This window comes from Mobula hypostoma, chromosome 12 (genome assembly GCF_963921235.1).
Source record: "Mobula hypostoma chromosome 12, sMobHyp1.1, whole genome shotgun sequence".
NCBI lineage: Eukaryota > Metazoa > Chordata > Chondrichthyes > Myliobatiformes > Myliobatidae > Mobula > Mobula hypostoma.
The window spans coordinates 84,868,450-84,889,758 of record NC_086108.1 but is presented as its reverse complement, the minus strand read 5'-3'; the positions used below and the strand labels follow the sequence as shown (position 1 = coordinate 84,889,758).

Below are 21,309 nucleotides of genomic sequence, written 5' to 3'. Positions count from 1 at the left end.
AGACTGACACTAAGCCTTGAGAGTTAACAAGCTTTGATGTCAAATGTGAAAATCCCTTGCGAGCTGCTAATGAATGTACCAGGGAAGTCCATTATTCTGCTGTCGGCAGACCATTCCTTTTGTTCCTGTGTGCATGTCCTGAAAGATAGCCCTCTTGGCATTTCATTATTGCTTACTTTAAATGTACTTTATAATTCCTCTTGAGCTCCCTTCTGAATCTTGCTGTCAGTATCTCATTGGAGCTAAATATGTAAAATAAAAGCCGAAACTACAAGAAATTCCCAGAAGGTCAGTCATCCAGCTTCTATGAAGGGGTAAAATAGCTTGTGTTTCAGTTTAATAACTTTTCATCAGTGCAAGGAAAAAGAGATGTCAAGTATGTTGCAAATACTATACAAATATTGTTTTGAAGAAGGGCGAGAGGGGCAAAAAGAATAAAAGAGAAGGTTTGTAATAGGGTGAAGACCAGAAGAGATTGAATGACACAAGTGTAGTGGTACCAATTGAAAAAGAGTTGTAAAGGTATGTAAAATTATCTGAAATTGTTGAATTCAATGTTAGGTCATAAGTGCCAGGACTGAAGATGAGATGCTGACCCTTGAGTATACATTGAACTGTTTGAGACCAATGGTGGATCACAGTAAGAAGAGGATGAAGAATTAAAATGTCAGGCTCACGATCACCCCTACAGACTAAAGAGAAATGGTCTGAAAATTAATATCTGCATTGGTTTCCCAACATTAGACAAAACATCATCAAATACAGTGAATTGCTGCTTCACTTGGAAGATCAGATTGCAGGTGACAAAAAAAAGCAGGAACATAGTGACATAGAAAGACAATGACAGGGGGATGTTGGTGGAAATGGAAGGGTGGAACACAAATGGTCTCATTGGAACAATGGAGAGGGATAAATATGTTCACTGGTCATAACTTCTCACCTTCCACCCTGGCACAAAATAGTGCTCAATATTGATTCCAACAATTTTAGATAAACAACCTTTCCAGTTGTGTTTCTCCAGCAGAGAGTAATTTTTCCTTTTTTGGTTTCATTCATTTTCTCTAATTTGTCTTTACCACCCTATTTTAGCCAGCACTATCACCAGTTGAATCATTCACCTTCTCAAGATCTTCACCTGTTTACATATTTTCGCTTTTATTCTCTCTGCCCTTCATTCTTCTCCTTTTCACTGTAACTTAAAGCTTGCTTCATTTCTAACATTTCAACTTTCTCTTAGATTCTGCCTGACCTCAGTATTACCAGTGTTTTATGAAAACTTCTTTTTCAGATTCCAGAAGCAGCAGTGTTTTTGATAAATGTTTGTTGCTGGTAGAGACTTTCAGTCTTCATCTTTGTGCAGATGCAAATTTCTGAACTTGGTGAGTGAGAGAAAGCAGAGTGACATTTTTAAAATGGTTCTGGCAAATCCCATGGACAGCAAGAAGAGCTGGCCATTTAAACCTCAGTCAAATAAAATCTGCTCACTCTATCGAGGCCCTGAAGATCAAGTGGAAATTGGGATATTTTATTTGTACTGATGTACTGGCAAACAGCGGATTATTGCAGAAGACAGGAGGAACTGCAGGTGCTGGAATCTGGAGCAGCAACTAAATATGATGGAAGAACTCAGTGGCTCAGATAGCAACTCTGGGGGGGGGGGGAGGAATTGTTGACATTTTGTTTGAAACCTTGCATCAGAATTCACCACTGGACCTTAGAGTGAAGTTGAATTACTGGCCAGGTCAAACAGCATTTGGTAAGGAAAAAGGGGTTAGCATTTCTAACAGAGGCTTTTTCACTCAATGATTGTTCAAGGAGAAAAATGCCTAGCCAGTAGGTGGGCATGGGAAAAAGATGATATGGAAAAAGTCCAGTTTTAAACTGACATGCAAAAAAAGGGTTAATTTCAACCATTCTCAAAACAATATGTGGATTCTGAAGTAGTTGTGAATATAAAAAATAATTTGCATAATGAACAGTTTCTCTCATCCATTGCAAGAAGTAATCTACCAGAGGAACTCAATGGGTCAGGCAGCATCTGTGAGGGTACGAATGGCATATTCCTCCTACTTTGTGTTTCTACTTGATCTGCTGGATTTTTATTAATTGCTGTTAGGTTTTGCTGTCATCTCCCCAGTATTCCAAGATGATGCCAGAAATCAGAGATTACACCTGAGTTATTTTCTCTCCACTGCCAACTTTCTTTATCAGTTGTCATTTGTGTTTGTTTTAACAAGACTTGTAAAAGAACCTCAAGAATGCATAGACTATGTTCACTATGATTTAGGTCCTAGTGGCTTCACTTTGATGTTTATTTATTCCTAAAAGTCTATTTTTCTCATCCTCACCTCTCTTCATGCTATTTCAAAGCTTCTCTTATCGAAAAGTGGTTTATGATGCATTTCCATTGCCAGTGGCAATAAACATCAGTGCTATGCTGATCCCATGCCAGTTGAAATTATAAACTTTCCTGATTCCGGATGCTGTCCACCCTTGCTTTCAAAATCACAGTCATTATCCACATTTCAAAACTCTCAGTCCTTTCTATAGTCTTCGAATGTCTTGTTGCCTTCCAAAGCGGTCAACTTCCATTTTGTTTTTGCAGTTGCAGGATTATCATGATTGAATCTGAATTTCATCTTTGGCTTTCTCCACATCACAAGAACGTCAGTAAAAACAAACTCCTGCACATCTCATGGATTGAGATTTTGTCTCCTCATCTCTTCTCCCCATGCTGATTACAGCCATTGAAACATTCGACCATGCTACCCTGATCAATATCTCTTTCTTCTTTATTGGACTTGTTTGGAAGTTTTGGACTATCTTGCTTAACTTTTAGTGTAATATAGATACCACAGGATGTACTTCTTCAGATCCATAGTCTGGCTTCCTATATTGTATATAGCTTGTCTCAACACATATGTGCCCACTAACTCCTTCTGTACTTTAAATTTAGCTTACAGATTCTCATTTCAGAACGGACATTCCTTGTGTTCTGCTCGGCTATTCCTTTTTCTTACTTATGCTGCTGTGGTACCCAAATAACCAACTACTTGCTCAACCACCTTTGTCTTGATCCTCTGATTTCCTCCTGTTTCCTGTGTTTTTGGCCGGTTGCACACAGATTTTCTCATGCTTTTTTTTTAAGAACTCTGCTCCTAATCCAATTTTGTTCATCTATCGTTACCACTTGAACACTACTTTTTTTAAATCTTAGCAAATTTCACATCACATGCCGATGATAATAAACCTGATTCTGATTCTGATCTGTTCTTGTAGCTCTGTCTCTGCACTTGATATATAAGGATGTCTGTGACAACTTGAATATCGATCACCACATCCCAAGAGCCTTTCAAAATAATGATCTTCTTTAAGTGTCACATGAACCCAATCTGGCTTCAGAGGTAATCTATGAGCAAAGCACGTCATCATCTGGTCATCCAAAGGCAAAATAACCTGTCTTATTTTCACCCTTTCTTGCTTCTACTGGGTTGTCAGATCTGTAGGGTTGGTGCGTGGCCAAGTGGTTAAGGCGTTTGTCTAGTGATCTGAAGGTCGCTAGTTGGAGCCTTGGCTGAGGCAGCGTGTTGTGTCCTTGAGCAAGGCACTTAACCACGCGTTGCTCTGTGACAACACTGGTGCCAAGCTGTGTGGGTCCTAATGCCCTTCCTTTGGACAACATCGGTGGCGTGGAGAGGGGAGACTAGCAGCATGGGCAACTGCCAGTCTTCCATGCAACCTTGCCCAGGCCTGCACCCTGGAAACCTTCCAAGGTGCAAATCCATGGTCTCACGAGACTAACGGATGCCTATTTAAAAAAAGGGTTGGTATTGCGCAGAAGTCCTGACCAGGAATTTTGGTAAATAACAAGAGACTAGACTTAATCTTGTAATTCTGAAATATCCTTACTTAAAATTGAGAGAACTACACAAATTGGTTTATTTTCAAATTTCCCTCTCATTTGACACTAAGTAAGAAAGAAAGCTGTGGACTAGAAATCAGTGGGCTGATGAGGTGTGCAGGACAATGGTAAGTATGATTCAGTCCAGGGAAATGTGAGATAATGCATTTGAGAAGGACAAAAAAAGGTAAGTCAAATGTAGACATACCCATAGATTCCTGAAGGCAGCACAAAACATGGTTGATGCAGGTAAGAAGGCATACAAAATGCTTTTATTTATTAATTTAATTATAGAAAGTAGATACAGTAAATAGCATGATATACAGATTAAACAGCAGCTAGAGTATTACTCTGATTGCCACAATAAAGAAAGAATATTTTGCATGAGAAGGAAGAGAATGATTGACTTTGGCAGGATGGATGAAACAGAACTCTAATGAAAGGTTGAATAGGTTTTCTTTATAACAGTGGATAAGTAGAACCCATTTCTCTTACCGAGTCAGTAACCAGGTACAAAGAGTTTTAGTGTGATGAACAGAAGCTGAAAATATTTTAACCCAGATGATGTTTAGTTTCTGTAATACAATGGCTGAAAAAGTCATAAATGCAGAAATCTTTGTATATTTAACTCACCTAATACTTAAATCTTTTAAACTAAAATGTTGCACGCCGTGCTGGAAATGAACTGGTCCTTTTGACTGGTTAAGCCACTGTGGATGATTTGATTTCCTATTTAATATATTTCTGATTCTTTCACATTAAGCCTAGGAATTAATGATGAAGAACAGTTGATTTATTATTGGATTGTATCAAATTAGTTAAGCACACCTTATAGTTCAATGGGAATACATTTTGAAGAGGTTTCGAAACCTGTATTCTTAGATCTTCATTGAAATTGATCAATTTGTAAATCATGGGGCATACCATTGGTGACAGGAAAACTGAAAATTGACATTCAGCAGCACTCCATTAATTTGAAAGGGACATAAGTAATGTCTTATTTTTGAGAAAATGCTTTGAGAAATAATTGAATCTGCAAATAAAATCAGTTTTAAACATTGCCTGAATACTTAAACTATTAGAACTACTGATGCTGAGCTATTTCAGCCTTTCTGTTTCTGTTAAAACCAAGTCCTGAATGAAGTATGAATCATCCTTGTTAAATGAATGCTGAAATATTTGTTTTATTGCATTTTTTCCTATTTTCGCACCCATTTCAAGCTTACAGACCTGTGTCATAACCTTTATCTTGAAATTTCAGTTTTAATATCTCATCTGACTTGAACAATTAAGGTAACCCAGTTTCAAAGAACAGGATACTTCAGCTGTGAGTTTGTGCATGTGTGCATCTGTGTATGAGTGTTATCACTAATTTCTCTGCATTTAACAATATTTCTATCCACATTGTTTGATTAGAACACAAAGGCAATTTGTTGGGCACTCTGACAACATTATTGTATCTTGTTCCTTTCTTTTCCTTTTAAAGTATTGCAAATATGAGAAAGGTTGGGAAGTGAAGTACAGAGTATAACAGAACAGATAAAGGGAATTGAAACATGTCAAAATGCCAAAACTTGATACATTTCCAAGTACAATTACGACAGTGAAATTCCAATCATGATTAAAGGTCTGCCATTTAGTGACAAAAATGGGCAAATTTATTTATAATTACTGTTTTTATAACTTTTTAAAACAAGGGATAATATTACAAGTTGGAAAAATCTATGTGTGTGCTGCCTGATATGCTGTAAGTAAATCCCATTTGCTGAAGTAGTTGCCTCATAATTTTTTTAAAACCATAGAGGTCTACATAGCACTTCCCAGCCCAGAATTAATTTATTTGTGTGTTATTTAAGTATTTCATAATTACTTTCCCTTCCAGCAAATGTAATTGTAAAGTTAAATATCCTCATGTACAGAATTGGGTAATTTTTTCAGGTGTGTGACACATGATATCATTATTCAAAAACAATTAATCTTGTGCTTTTTTGTGTGAGCGTGTGTGTGTCTGTGTGTGTGCGCACGTGTGTGTGAAGCTGAAAACCACCATGCTATTGTCTTGTCTTGTTTTTTCAGTGCTGAGAGGATTGATGAAGCCTGGCCTGTTTTTACTCTCTGTGTTTTTCCTTGTCTTTTTATTCCCTCCTCATCCTCATTGCACTCTACCATCAAACCCTTCATCTCTCAGATCAGCGAGAAGGTTGGTCTCTTTCACTTCTTATCCATCTACACCACGCCAAACGGATTGTCCTGTAGTGAGACAGAGGAGAGCTGGGGTTTCTGGTTCCTTGCCAGTCACAGCCCAGCCCTACCTGTTGGAATCTAATGACTTTCTGCTTAAGTGTCTTTAAAACCTTATGGAAGTGTCAGCGTGCTGCATGATAATGTTGATTTCTGTTCTCAATCACTGGCTTTGCTATGTGCCACGAGGAGAATCTCAACTGCTTGCGCTCTGCTTCTTTCACAGTTGGTAGCTGCATGAGCATTATTTTGAAGCAGTCATCCTAGAATCCCAGATTGAAAATCAGCTTTTAAAAATGCTTTTATATTTTTGCTCAGATTTCATGTTCTCATCATACCAAATCCTATTATTTCATACATGTATCAGCTTGCTCAGAAATTGAACTGCTATTAACACAAACAAATCTAGTTCCTAAATTAGTATTCTGGAGCATTAAAAGTTAATATGAATTGTAAATATAGATGCTAGCAGAAATAATCATACATTGGTAAATTTAGAAAAAAGAATATTGGTATATTCAGATTAGGCTATACTTGTGGGGAGAAAAACAGTGAAACTGCACCTGCAGTATTTTCCCCTTAATATCTAATTGGGGATTTTACTTATACACCACCTGCTGTTACCTAGAAGCTACAATGGTATTATTATTATTATTATTATTTGAAATGTAATCCTTCTTAAACGAAGCAGTTGGGGCTTTTAAAAAAACGAGTTCTGAGATTTTACTTAAATATGTTGTAGTTTCTTACAAACAAACAAGTTTCTGAATCTGATTTTATTTATACACCATAATTTCTTTAACAATAATCAGTCATTTCTGTCCAGCTCCCTTGATGTGAAATGCTATGGCAATTTGATTGAAATATTCTAATAGAGATTAAAATAGTATAAAATGGGGCAAATTTATGGATTCATAAGGAGTTTAACTCCTTTTTTTAAAAACCATCCCAGATTTTGTAATGCATACATATACACATCAGGGCAATGTTTTGATTTTAATTGGTTTCAAAAGAATCTTTGTCAAACAAATATTTCACATGCTTGGAAAGACCTCAGAATTGAGTTAAAATGCAAAGCCCTCTTAAGTAGTTTTACTCATACTTTCTAAGTGATATTCACTGGTTTAATTGTGCAACCATGGTTTGATCATTTAAATTTTGGAGAAGTGTTGAGCCTTAAAATATCAAATCAGAAACCATATGTATTAAAGATCTTGGCTTATTTGTGTCATGTTTTCTGTAGGAAATTGAATTGGTCAATAAAAAAGAGGTTCTCTTGATGAGTGTTGAGAACCTCTGGAAAGTACTTATGCCATGAAATGCATTCTGTGATGTAAATTTCCAGCTTCTGTAGACTTTCTCGTGTCTATAATGTGAATTGATTCTTTCTAAAGTCTGAAGTTGGTTTATTAATATTTTTGGAGGTCCTTTTGCACATATTTGCCTCTTAATTGTTTCTGAATTGGCCTAACAATCCACTCTGTTACACCAGTTGTATCTTGTTATCTCCAGCAATTTTTTCTTCCCCCCTTTGGCCCATTTCTTCCATTTCTTTATTGTCTCTGTAATAACTCTGTAACACACAATGATGATAATGGGCTCCTTTTCTACATCCGAGTAATCCTGATGGTCACCATTGTGTTTCAACAGTAATCTATCTGTCTCTTTTAATATGAACCAAGTCCCAAGAATGCAGAAGAAAAGTAGGCACTTGTAGGACTGGTGTTTTTCCTTGTGCATCTGCCAAGCTGCTTTGCAGGCAACCTTTCGCAAAGAATTAAAGGAAAATCCCTTAAAGTAATACGAGTTTTGAATGATTAATAAACCAATACCACTATAAAATTTCCAGAATATCTAAGTTTTTTGTATCAAGAAAACAGATTTAAATTTAGGTGGTGTCTTTCATGTTGCTTACAGGACCTCAAAGTATTTTACAGCCAGTCACATCTTTTAGAGGAACTTCTCACCACAGCGATTACTGATCTTTGTGGGCAGCAATCTTTGAGATAAGTGGCAACCCGTGTTGCTTCATCATTCGCCATTTATTTCAGATCTTTGTAAATAATGAAACTGTGACTGCAAAGTTGTGAAAATACCCATTGTAACAAAATTTTCAGAGCAACATAAATACACCCTAGCTAAGATTCAAACTTAGTTCTTTTCTGCACATCCATTTGTCCTAGTTATTCAGGTGTTTAGATACATTTAGTAGTTTAGATTTTCTTTTTTTCTTTCTATTTATTTCCTTCTTATTGGAGAGTGTGAAAATGAAGGAGGAAAACTGGACTTGTAACTGGATCATATCACTGTTGGCTACATCAGTGCTTTCCACCTTTCTAGTCATCACTTTAAAATCTAATTCCAAGTGTAAGTGATGTCAATCTTTTTTAAAGAGTGTTCACATAACTTTTTTATTGTCTCTTGGCTGACAGCATAATTTGAGGTCTCTATAGAACCAATAATGGCCTAATTTAAAGCCATTAAACATATCAGCTACCAGCTTGAAAGTGACAGAGTAATCAATATATGCTCAATGCTAATGTTATGTGAATCTGTCAGTGCATGTTGAATTATTATTTTCTCCCTCTTTATTTTTCCTCTGTGAATTTGTGCTTAATAGATTCTTGCATGAAATATTTGGAGTTCTGCCTGCCTTTTGTTCTTTATGTAACAAGTAAATGTTACGTCTAACAAATAAAAGCATCACTGCTGCAGTCTCCATTCAGAAATGTTCTTGCTGCCAATGCTAGGTGACAAGGTTGAATAGAAGTTGGAAAGTGCGGACATGAAGGATTGAAAATAAAAGGCTTCAGCAGCTTAGTGATGACGAAGTTATCAATTATAGTTGGAAGTATCTCATTTGTAATGCAAGTTTTAAAAATACTTACGCTTACAAACAATATTACGCAATTTTCCCCAAAAATTTTAGAAAACTTTCAAAATAGTGTACCTGCTAAACACTTATGCACAGAATGCCAAGATGAGATAATGTCCTAGCATTGGCCCAGTGCTGACATCAGTATCAGTTGAACCCTGGTTTCAGTTGGAACTGGGATGGATGTTATTGAAAAAGGCTGAATTTGAAATGTCAACCTGTGTAATTTGAACAAAATATGGCTTGTTAGCAGATTAAACTAGTAGACAAAGACTATAGTTTTGCTGGACATCTTGCCCAAATTAGATTCCACTTCTGTGTCAGGTCTAGAGTAATGATACCTTCATCCATTGATATTTTGAATTTTAACTAGTTTATTTGATGCAATTTTTTTTGCCTGTTTAATGCCCATTTTTCCATGCCTATGTTTTTTTTTCTGTAGTTACTGGCAGTTTTATTTATTAAGAGCAGATCTTTTGTATCATGGTCTCATTTTTAGCAGCAGATTTTATAAGAAACTTCTGTTATAGTGGAGGCTTCAATTCTATGTAAAATTTTCTTTTCTATTGGTTTAATTTATTTTGGGTAGAACATGAGTAGATCATCCTCTACATCCCAAGTGTAATTGTAGAATCACATACGTAGAGATCAGAGATAAGATTGGTTGCTGTCATAGGGCCATCGGTTCATAAAATTAGGCATGATAAATTCTGCTTTGCCAGGCTCTCTGCATTTAAATAATGTTTGTTTTGATTGCTCAGTTCTGGTGGTGGAAATTCATATAATTAACTCAAATTATTTCCAGTTAACACACACAAAATGCTGGAGGAACTCAGCAGGCCAGTTACTACAATTGGTTCCACAAATAGAATATTATGAAATAAGAATTTGAACATATTATTTGTTCATGGTTTTGACACAAAGCTAGCACAATTAAGCATAATCGTGTAAAATATACCAATTCTACATGGTATCTTTATTGAGGTTTCATTTGGTCTACATTTTTGGAACTTTGTAAATGCTGGCAAATGTGCAGTATAAAATAAGAAATTATTCACAGTGATATCGTGAATCCATCCCAGTTCTGATATTTAACATCTATTCTTTATAGCTTTACGGTTCCATTGCAAACATCTGATCATGTAGATATGCCCCTGTGAAATTCTGAGATATTCGAGTGCATGGTGTGTCATGTCTGTGAAATTTTGTACAAACCGTTTTATTTCCACATTGACTTAGCTCTTTGTTCCCTTTTATTTTGATTCTTTAACTTCTTGCATTAAACTGCATGGGAGCTGTTAGCTTGATGCATGATGATTGAATGTAAGCACATTGCATTTTTAGCTTATGTGGCAAGCTTTTGTAAATTGGTCACTGCAATTTTTGGTGCAGTGAAAATGAACTCCCCATTTTCAATATCTATTCCAAAGTTATTATCCAAAAGTGGTTTCATTTTTGTTAAACAAGACTGCAGTGATCAACATTTAATAGTCTGGAGATGTTCAGTTTGATAAATCGCCATCACGTGAAACCATTTCCATTCCCATGAATAATGGCGGGGATATTCTCCGTAACTACTTGCACATTAAATAGTAACAGGAGCAAAACGTCAGTATGGAGAAGAACAGAGAAGCTCTATAACACTGCAGCTAATATAAGCCAGTCATTATAGTGTTAAGCAGACAAAATAGTATTGACAATGCCCTACTATTGACCAAGGTCATGGCACTGTAACTGTAGCAAAATGATGTTGATGTGTACCAAAGAACACTTTTCTTGGATAATCTATATTTAAATAACATTTTAATGTATTGAAGCCACTGGCTTTGAATTTTTTTCTTGCAGTATGTTAGCTATTACATTGGGTGTTATGAAGGATGGTTTACCTGAAGTTTTGTAATTTTTAGAAAGTATGTTATCAAAGATATTCCAATTTGCGAATTTGGTAGTTGCAAGTGCACCACATTTTAAGATTTTTCTCCCTTTGCAGCTTGTAGTGAAAGATGATTTAGTATGGGTGATTAATTCCCAGCTTACAGTTTTATGAATAGGCAACAATGATACAGTTCTTTTTCTTATTTTCCCCTATAGTGAGAATGGGGAGAAACACTTATGACTGAAACTTAATCACACGAAGCTGGCTGTGCTGGCCAATTTTAGGTGATGATTATCTCTGTAACTCAAGCCAAGTGTGGCAAGCAGTTATCTTGGCCTGGTATTTACAGGGTGATTGGTGGTCAGGTAGAACAGCCCCATCTCCACTACATTGCTGTTAAATGACTACTTGCCAGATGAAATTATAGTGTTCTTATTCTACCGGAAAATCTGTAAAGACATATTTCAGGTGCAAAATTATTTTTTAAAATGACCATATTTGCCTACTATTTAGTTGATGTAATGCACATGCTTCTACCTTTACAAATATCTTACAGATTTAATTCTGTTTCGAGTTGAAAATAAAATGTGGTGTTCTGCAGTCTGCCATTTTTGTACAATTTACTAGCTCACTACAAACATATTTTGTTGGAAACTGCAGTAATAACACTTGAAATTATACCTTTCCTTTAAGAAAATGAATGATGCATCTTTTAGTTTTAAGCTTTGCATATTTTAAGTTCTGAAAAGAATGTAATGCATGCAATATTTTAAGCAGTTATTCTTGTTTCTACTGTATACGGATCCTCACAAATATTTTGATTGTAAGAACAATACAGAAGGAGCGCAAGTATAGATATCTGTCTCCAGGGACCAATGTGTTCTGGATTCTGGAAAAGTGATTCCTTATTGCATTTGTGATTGCATGTTCTCCACGATTAATAATGTTTCAGTTACTTAGAGAATTTTTAGGTGAAGTTAATAGGAGGAGTTAACATACTGCTGTGCTTATGACATGGTAGGACTCATTGTTCCTGCTGATCTCTTCATAAGAGTTACAAGGCTTAGTGTAGCAGAATACATCCCTATAGAAAAGCTAAACTGGAGTGCAAATCACTGGATCACTCTGGTATTTCCTGTTTGCTAGTTCACTCCCTCTTTATGTACTGCAGGGTGACCTGAAAAATAAAAAAATTCAAAATATCTCATGAATTAATTGGCTATTTCTGCATGCTACCCAGGCAGCCAATACAGAAACCTGCATTAAATTTCTAAAGAATCTGTTGCATCTTAAATTACTAAATCTATTATCAAATGCTGCTTTTTAATTAAAATAGACATTTAAATAAATGATAACAATTTTACATTCTCAGCCATTTCATTTACAAATACTGCCTATGATTCAAATGGAGTGCGTATTTTCTTTGCTCAATTAGAAATGCCAAATGGAGTAGAAGTCTTCTATTCTTCATACAGGATTAATTTGCAGTGTACTATAAACATTGTTGCCTGGTGCTTGTATTATTTAGGCATTAGCTCCAAGCTTTTTTATTACTGCAGTTCGTGTTCTTAATGGAACAACCAGTCCTTTACAAAGAAACTTTGGTGTGGTGGGTGGATGAAGCTTGTGCTCAGTGCATGGTAATATTTCTGAGTTGGTATTTTGTGTTACTACCAGAAATATCTTCCTTTTCAGTGCGCCGTGTCCCCCCGCGGTTCTCTATCCCACCCACTAGCCATGAAGTGATGCCAGGAGGCAGCGTCAACCTCACTTGTGTAGCTGTGGGGTCACCCATGCCCTATGTGAAATGGGTGAATGGAGCAGTAGAATTGACACCAGAAGAAGATATGCCTGTTGGGCGGAATGTTCTGGAACTGGTTAATATCAAGGAATCTGGGAGCTACACTTGTGTTGCCATGTCTTCATTGGGTGTCATTGAGGCAACAGCACAAATAACGGTTAAAGGTAAATCAATAAAAATATGACTATAGTATCAACATTACTATTAGTTTATTATTGTTACATATACCAAGACACAGTAAAAAACTTGCCTTGCATGCTATTCACACAGTTCAAACCCTAATCCAGTATATTAAACTAGAATACGGTAAAATAATAACAGTGCATAATATAATGTAAAAGCAACTGAAAAAAATACAGTGCAGGTAAATGATAAAGTGCAAGATCAGTGCAGAAGACTAAGCTCAAAAGTCCATCGTATCGTACAAGAGGTCCTTCACTAATTAGATGTACATCTTATTTCATGAATTGTGCTACTTTTCCTTTCTAGTTTATGCTTTTCTTCGCCTAAAAGTGAAATGTGCCACAGCTGTTTGTTTATTCCTACTTGATAAAATAACTTCCTTGCTAGCATTAGTTCAAGAAAGGAACCGGGGTAATCCTGGAAACTATAGGCAGTGAGTCTCACATCAGTGGTAGGGAAGTTACTGAAGAGAATTCTTAGGGATGGGATTTCTGAGCATTTGGAAACCATAGCCTAATTAGGGAGAGACAGCGTGGCTTTGTATGGGCCAAGTTGTATCTTCCTAACTTGATTCAGTTTCTTGATGAGATGATGAGGGTGGTAGAGCTGTAGATGTTGTCTACATAAATTTTAGTAAGGTGTTTGACAAGATGCCTCATGGGAGGTTCATCCAGGAGATTAGGATGCATGGGATCCATGGTGAGCTTTCCATTCGGATTCAGAACTGGCTTCTTCATAGAAGAGAGAGGGTAGTGGTCGAAGGGACTTATTCTAGCTGGAGATGTGTCATTAGTGGTGTTCTGCAGGGATCTGTACTGGGACCTCTGCTGTTTGTGATAAATGACCTGGATGAAAATGTAGGTGGGTGGTGGAGTCCAAGTTCATAGCTCTCTGAAAGTAGCTAAACAAGTGGATAGGGTGTTTTCTCTGGAGTGGTGGCAGATGAGGGGAGATCTGATAGAGGTTTATGACAATTTTGAGAGGTATAGATAGAGTATATAGCCAGTGCCTTTTTACTAGGGTTGAAATGTTTAATACCAGAGGACAAGCATTTAAGATGGGAGGAAGTAATTTCAAAGTGGATGTGAGGGGCAAGTTTGTACACAGAGTGGTGGGTGCCTGGAATGCACTGCTTGGGATGGTGGTAAAGGCTGATACATGAAGGACTTTTTAAGAGATGTTTAGATAGGCACATGAATGTGAAGAAAATGGAAGGATATGCACAATGTGAAAGCAGAAGAGATTAGTTTATTTGGCTATTTGATTTCTGATTGGTTTGGCACAATATTGTGGGCTGAAGCACCTATTCCTGTGCTGTGTGTTTCTATGTTCCATTTTACAGTGCATGGATTTCTTTCTAAGAGGAATTAGTAAATTTGCACTTAACTTGTGGCACACCTTGTTGAGCTGTTGCCTTTCAAGCTCGAGCAACAATCTTTTCCTCTTTTTGCTATCTTTGTGGAATTTGCATGTTCTTCCTGTAATCACATAGGTTTTCTTTGGATGCTCCAGTTTTCTCCTATGTCCTAAACACTTCCTTAAATGGCCTCTGTAAATTACCCCTAGTATGTAGGAAATGGCAGAATCTGGGAAGAGATAGTGGGAATGAGAGGAAAGTAAAAATAAGCATAGTATAAATGGATCCTTAATGGTCTGAAAAGACGATGGGCTGAAAGGCCTGTATCTCTGCCTCATGGAAATAATGAAACATAACAGTTAGTGGTAATTTGTCAGGCAATTATTTCAGTACAGTTTAAGGTATAGTTCATATTCAAGACACTTCTTTTCTGATTTCTTACATTGTGATACTGATTTAGTTTTAAAATGTAATTAGCCATACGTTGAGTTAGTAAAGTGACATTTATTTATTTCACTCATCTAAATGTTTATTTTGCACCTTCAAGTAACTTCTAAATATAACTGTTTGTGCATTCTAGCTTTACCAAAGCCACCAACTATGGCAAGTGTTACAGAGACAACGGCTACCAGTGTTACACTGACATGGGAATCAGGAAATATGGAAATGATACCATTCTACGTGATTCAATATAAACCAAAATCCTCTGCAGGACCTTTCCAAGAGGTGGATGGGGTCGCCACCACACGATATAGCATTGGGGGTCTGAGCCCATACTCAGAATATGAATTCCGAATTATTGCAGTAAACAATATTGGCAGAGGACCTCCTAGTGAAATAGTTGAAACCCGGACAGGTGAACAGGCTCCATCAAGCCCACCTTTGAAAGTTCAGGCACGTATGCTCAGTGCCAGTACCATGTTAATCCAGTGGAAGGAGCCAGAAGAGCCCAATGGACAGATTCGGGGTTATCGGGTCTACTATACAACTGAACCCAAGTTGCCCTTGAATATGTGGAACAAGCATAACTTGGATGATAGTCATCTAACCACCATCAGTGGCTTAACAACAGGCACCACGTACAGCATCCAGGTACTGGCATTCACCTCAATGGGGAATGGACCACTATCTGATATAATACAAGTTAAAACCCAACAAGGAGGTAAGTCGCGTAATTTTTCCACCAATGGCTATTTAAAAATTTCACTTTCAACCTAAGTGCATAGATGACAATTAATCTCCATGACCGCAATGTTTTGGTAGCATTAATAGATAGTAACCTGTTTTATTTATATATTTACATATGCACACACACGCACGTACACAATTTAATTTTCCACAAAGCACAGGTTGATTTAAAAATCCCTTCCATTTTTGATGGAATTCAAGTTCAAGACAACTGGTTTCAATCATCTAATCACCAGTTGTAACTCTCCAGTAGGATACATCTGAATTACTGCAAATTGTCTAGTGTATTTTGCTGTTACAACTATCGGATTAGATAAAAGATTTTACTGGGCAATGCTGAGATTCTTGTCATAAAGTTAAGTGACTAAGCAGTTTCCTTTGTAGAGAATGGTGACTCATTTTCAATTTATTTTCAAGGATCTTACAAGGATGCAATTGCATTGTGGTTAAGCTACTGAACCAGAATCAATTGACTTTGGATTATTGATTTCAAGACATGACTTTGAATCCCATTACAACAGATGGAGAATTTAAACTCAACTAACTAAATAAATTTGGAGATTAAAACCTGACATCAATTACTGTGATACTGCTAGATTGTCATTTTTAAAAAAACATCTAGTTTATCAGTGTCTCTCATTAGGAAATCTGCTGCTCTCTGGAGCCACAGTGTTGGTGGTTATTTTTCAGCTAAAATGGCTAGTAAACCACTTAATTCACGAATAATTAATGTTGGGCACTAAGTGTTATCCACAACCAGTGAACTGAAAACTTGTATTTCACAACAGGTAATATTGAGTGCAACTATAACTTTCATTTTTGCCACCCAGCCGGGGTCATCTGATTTATATTGGGCAAAATTGTTTTTATTTTTCATATCATGCATATATTGTAATTACAGGGGTAGGCCATGTGTTTTCCCCATAAAGAAGAGCGCTACTGACTAGGTAAAGCAGATGATCTCATGTATGGTCATTAAGTTAATACTTTTCCTAGTACAGGTATGTCCATTGGCTTCTGTATTATGTACTTGGAGACATTCCCATTACTTATTACCAGCCAGTGACAACTGGAAGGTCATGTTCAGTTATTATTTGAGGACAGGATTAAATTTCATTGTGAAATTTCCAAACCAAAAATGTCTACGAATATTTGCTGTCTATGCTGAAACATTTGTTCTAGCATTTATGGCTTGATTCATGTTACATGCTTCTCTTCATGATAAAACAATGTATGATATTCCCCCTCCCTCCCCCCCCCCCCACCTGGGCAAGTCTTAACATGGTTCAGAAAGTTTTGTTACCTAATAAAAAAAAATGGAAGATCTTGTTTAAAGGTGAAGTAACATGGGCATTGCACAAAAAATATGCTTTGTAGCAGCTGTATGTGCAGATTGGCATGGCTAAACATTAAAAATGTGATTTTTGTACCTACCAGAGGAGATATCTGCTTTCATTGCTTATATATAGCTACAGATATCCTAACAAAAGAACATTGCCTGGGTCATATAGTGTCAGTGAAGAAAATAGGTAGCTGTCTGTTTCTACCAACATTAGTGTGGTCAACTTTTACTGGATCAACAAGACCCTGTATAGGTGGCTGGCTGCACTCCCAGAATGACTTTTACAGTTGGAAAGCATGAACCCAAGCTGCTGTCAAAACTGTCACTGACACTGAATGTGAACGTCAATAAAAAACATGTAAATAGTTGAGTACTGTGTGAAAGTCTATTTACTGAAGTATGACAGTTGTTTCTTCCCACCAACTTCAACTGGACCCCACTACTTGTTCCAGGGTATCCTGCCACTGATTCAGTGGGCAGATTTCTCAGCTTAACAGCTGGAAATTTTGATTAGTTTACACTGCTCCATGAATTTCATGAGGAGTACAAAAGCACAGTGCCAGTGTCCTAAAGTGGAATTAGTGGATGAAGACAAGATTTCAAGCTCTCAACTGTCCCAAGTAACTGCTCAGTTAATTGCCTTTGAGCCAGCACATTTTTCTTCCATGTTCAAATAATAACAGTAGTCAAACACAGCCTACGTTCCTGTATTGAAAACAATAGTTAGTAAAATAAGGTAATTGAAATAATTTAATAAAGGACTGTTTGTTTGAAGTTTATGCTAACTAAATGGTAAATTCAAGAAAATTAACATGTAAAGTTGTATGTCTAAAAGGAATATACTTGGGTTGAATGTTAATTGTTCCCTTTGCTTTGAATGTCATTCTTCTACAGTTCCTGCTCAGCCTGCTGAGTTCCAAGCTGAGGCAGAGTCTGATACCAGCATTGTGCTCTCCTGGATGTTGCGTCAACAAGAGAAAATACTCAAATATGAACTGGTGTATTCTGAGGAGGTTGATGGCAAAGAGGTATGATGGTGTCCACATCTCTTGGGGCTGAAAATAGAAAGGAAGATGTTCTCAGAGTTGGTCAGTGGCAAAGGCTTGAATGATTATGGCTTTACTAGCAATTCCAGTGTAGATTAGAGATGGAAGTTTAATGAAAGCAATGTATGCCAATGTAGGGGGCTTTGGATTAGTGTTAGAACTATATGTTTCTCTGTGCATGATAAAACAAATTGTGCCTTGCATATTGGCACCCAATTATATACTTCAATGGAGACTGGGATTTGACCTTGTAAATGCAAATGAAACAGGGGCAGGACTATGACATAGTTTTTTTTTGTAAGCTCACATCACTAAAGTTTGAAAATGTTTGGAAAACAACAAACATTTCTTTATCTTAAATGGTCCTGCAGTCATGAAGTTATAAATTGGTAGTGAGAAACTTCGAAATGTTTTTTTAAGGGGTTGTTAAGAAGTGAAAACAGTTAAAAGACTAAAATAACTGGGAAGTGGAGTATTGATGTGTCAACCAAAGCAAGTTTAATGGATGTGCATTTGAACTTCAAAACTGTTTTTAGTAGATTTTACGTTTTAGAGTTAACAGTGCAGAACAAAGCAATTAGAATAGCAGGTATCAGGTCCTGTACTGTGTAAATAACTATATGAAATTAGGACAGTGTGGTAGCATAAAAGTTGGTGCATTGCTCTGCAGCGCCAGCAGTTCCCAGTTGGGATTCAATTCTCACTGCTATTGTAAAGAATTGTACATTCTCCATATGACCACATGGGTTTCCTTGGGGTGCTCTGGTTTCCTCCGACATTCTAAAGATGTACTAGTAAGCATAGTATGTTGTGGGCAAAAAGCGTGACAATATTTGCAGGCTACTCAGCACATTATCACTGATTTGATTTGACACAAACGACACAATTCACGTTGTTTTGATACTGATCTTTTATCTTTTAATCTTTTATAGATCCTTATAACTACATACTTCTCTTGCATTAGATTTGTTGTTTATTTATTTATTTATTTTCCAAGATTAAGGAATTTAAATCTGGTGCCATGTAGTTTATGTAAATAACAATATAAATTGTTGTATTATGTAAATTCTTCTCATTCTGTACATCTAATGTAGCTCGAATTGTTACTTGTGCCGTATACTTTGCAGTGTGCAACACAGGTAGTGTTCAAAGAAAAATACAGAGAAGAACAGTTAATGTTTTCAAGACTCACTGAATTTTCCTTACAGGAACATGTAATCTTTGACCCTAAATCTTCATACACTGTGGAAGGACTGAAGCCAGATAAAACCTACTACTTCCGTTTAGCAGCTCGCTCAGAGCATGGTTTAGGAGCATTCACACAAATAATTTCTGCAAAGACTATGCAATCCAGTAAGTTTTAACTTCTCTGTTTTTATCTGTGCCTATTGTTAATAGAAATGTAGGCAACATGGTCAAAATGGTAGACAAGTTTAGCTGATGGTGTAGCTGTGTTTGTTTATTCAACTGAATTGCACCCTTCGTTCTGTAGAATAGTCCATAAATAGAACTTAATTAATGTATATCAATTTTATCGCAATAATTATGAAAAATCTGATTGATGTAGATAACTACTTCATTGCAATAGAAACATATCCCTTTGAAAACAAGTTCAGTGCTTTGTATAACATGTTTATTCATTCTAAAACTCATTTGTTAAGTAAGATGCATTCCAAACCAGCTGGTTTTATTGTGAACAATCATGTGAGTTTGGCTTTCAAAGTAATCTAACAATTTTGGAAAAGCTTATCTGCCTTGACAGTAAGCTGTAGCTACAATATAAACATTAGGAGTATGGATATAGAAGACAGTGAAACAAGTAATTTCTGCAAAACATTGCTTGGATTTACAGATTATGTACATTTTTATGTGACATTTCCATCTTGTTTTTTGTTAATAATGTTTTTGTGTAGAAGAAATACAGCAAAGAACATGAAAAATGATTGCCTTAGCTGCACATTAGTTTTAAAGAATAAGCAACTATCTTTCTTAGTTCAAAAACAATGAATAATAAGCTTCATTAAAATGCTGCTTCTCCATAGATGAGTGCATTTTGTAGTTTGCAAAATATTTTTATGATTTTATAATGTGCCTTTCATGATTTTAAGTTGCTCCAAAATGCTTAACAGCCAATGATGAAATGAGAATGAAAAATACAACAGCCAGTTACTGCACAAGTTTTCAAAAGCAAAAATATGATAAAGTCCAAGTCATCAATTTCACTTATGTTGGTTGAGGGATATTGGCCAAAACACTGCTGGTGAACTCTGCTCTTTTACAATTTTTAATTTTCAATTGATATACCAGACCAGGCCTTTGTGTAACATTTCCTCCAAATTTTGGAGCACTGATCTAGAATATTTTGTTCTCATATCTGGAATAGGACTTAAACCCACAACTTAGAGAGAAATCTGAGCCACAGCTAGCACTTAAGAAGGTTCAACAGCTGAAATGCAGAAGTTGAGTTCATTTTCATATGCATGTACAGGTGCAATAAAAATTTTACTTTTAGCAGCCTCAGGCATATAGGATCATATAAGCAACATTCACAAGAAAAACATAAATTATTCATAAATTATACACAATTTTAAAAGAAAACACAGCACTAACAAGGTGGTGATAGACTCAGGATTAGGGTTTTGCAAGTTGATTCAAGAACCAGATGTTTGAAGGAAAATAACTTTTATTGAACCTCGTGATACAGGTCTTCAGGCTTCTGTACCTCCTGTTTGATGGTAGCTGCAAAAAGGTGACATGGCCCAGCTGGTGGGATCTTTCTTGATAGATATTGCCTTTTCTGAGCGGTGCCCCCTGTGATGTATTGGGCAGAGTCTACCACTCTCTGCAGCTTCATATGTTTCTGTACATTGAAACTGCCATACCAGGCCATGATACAACTAGTCACGATATCTTCAACAATACCTGTGTAGAAATTTCTTAGTGTTCGATGATAACCTGAACCTCCAAAGAAAGTAAAGATGCTGGTAAACGTTTCTTATGATTACATCTATGTGCTAGCTCCATCTCCTTTACTTGATATGTTAACATTTAGGAATTTAAAGTCACTGACTCCACCACCGATCCCACGTTGTAGACTGGTGCATGTTCTTCTTCACCTTACAGAAGTCAGCAATCAGTTCTAGATTCACTGAAGTTGAGCAAAAGGTTGTTTTTGTGGCATGACTCATCCTGGTGACCTGCCTAGCCCTTGCAGGTGACTCATTGCCACCTATCGTTCGTCGAACAACAGTAGTATTGGTGGTGAATCTGAAGTTGATATTGGAGTTGGTTAGCCAAGGTCGTGTGCATAGGGCGCAGAGCAAGGGGCTGAGCACGCAGCCCTGAAGTACACCAGTGATTATGCTCAGTGAGGAGATGTTTTCACCAATCCCCTCTGACTGAGGTCTGACAAAGAGATAGTTGACTATCCAGTTACGGGGGGAGGTACAGAGGCCCAGGTCCTGATGAGGTGTGATGGGATAATTGTGCAGAATGCTGA

At 36.7% G+C, this 21,309-nt stretch overlaps 1 protein-coding gene across 3 annotated transcripts in view; it reads left to right on the top strand.

The window, feature by feature from the left end:
* Window positions 1-21,309, top strand: part of ptprfa (protein tyrosine phosphatase receptor type Fa) — a 364,603-nt gene that overhangs the window by 206,143 nt on the left and 137,151 nt on the right. For all 3 annotated transcript variants that reach the window (XM_063064557.1, XM_063064555.1, XM_063064556.1), the window contains exons 7-10: window positions 12,589-12,858; window positions 14,815-15,396; window positions 17,659-17,792; window positions 19,019-19,163. In XM_063064557.1, coding sequence (XP_062920627.1) covers window positions 12,589-12,858; window positions 14,815-15,396; window positions 17,659-17,792; window positions 19,019-19,163 — 1,131 coding nt within the window. The remainder of the gene's footprint in view (window positions 1-12,588; window positions 12,859-14,814; window positions 15,397-17,658; window positions 17,793-19,018; window positions 19,164-21,309) is intronic.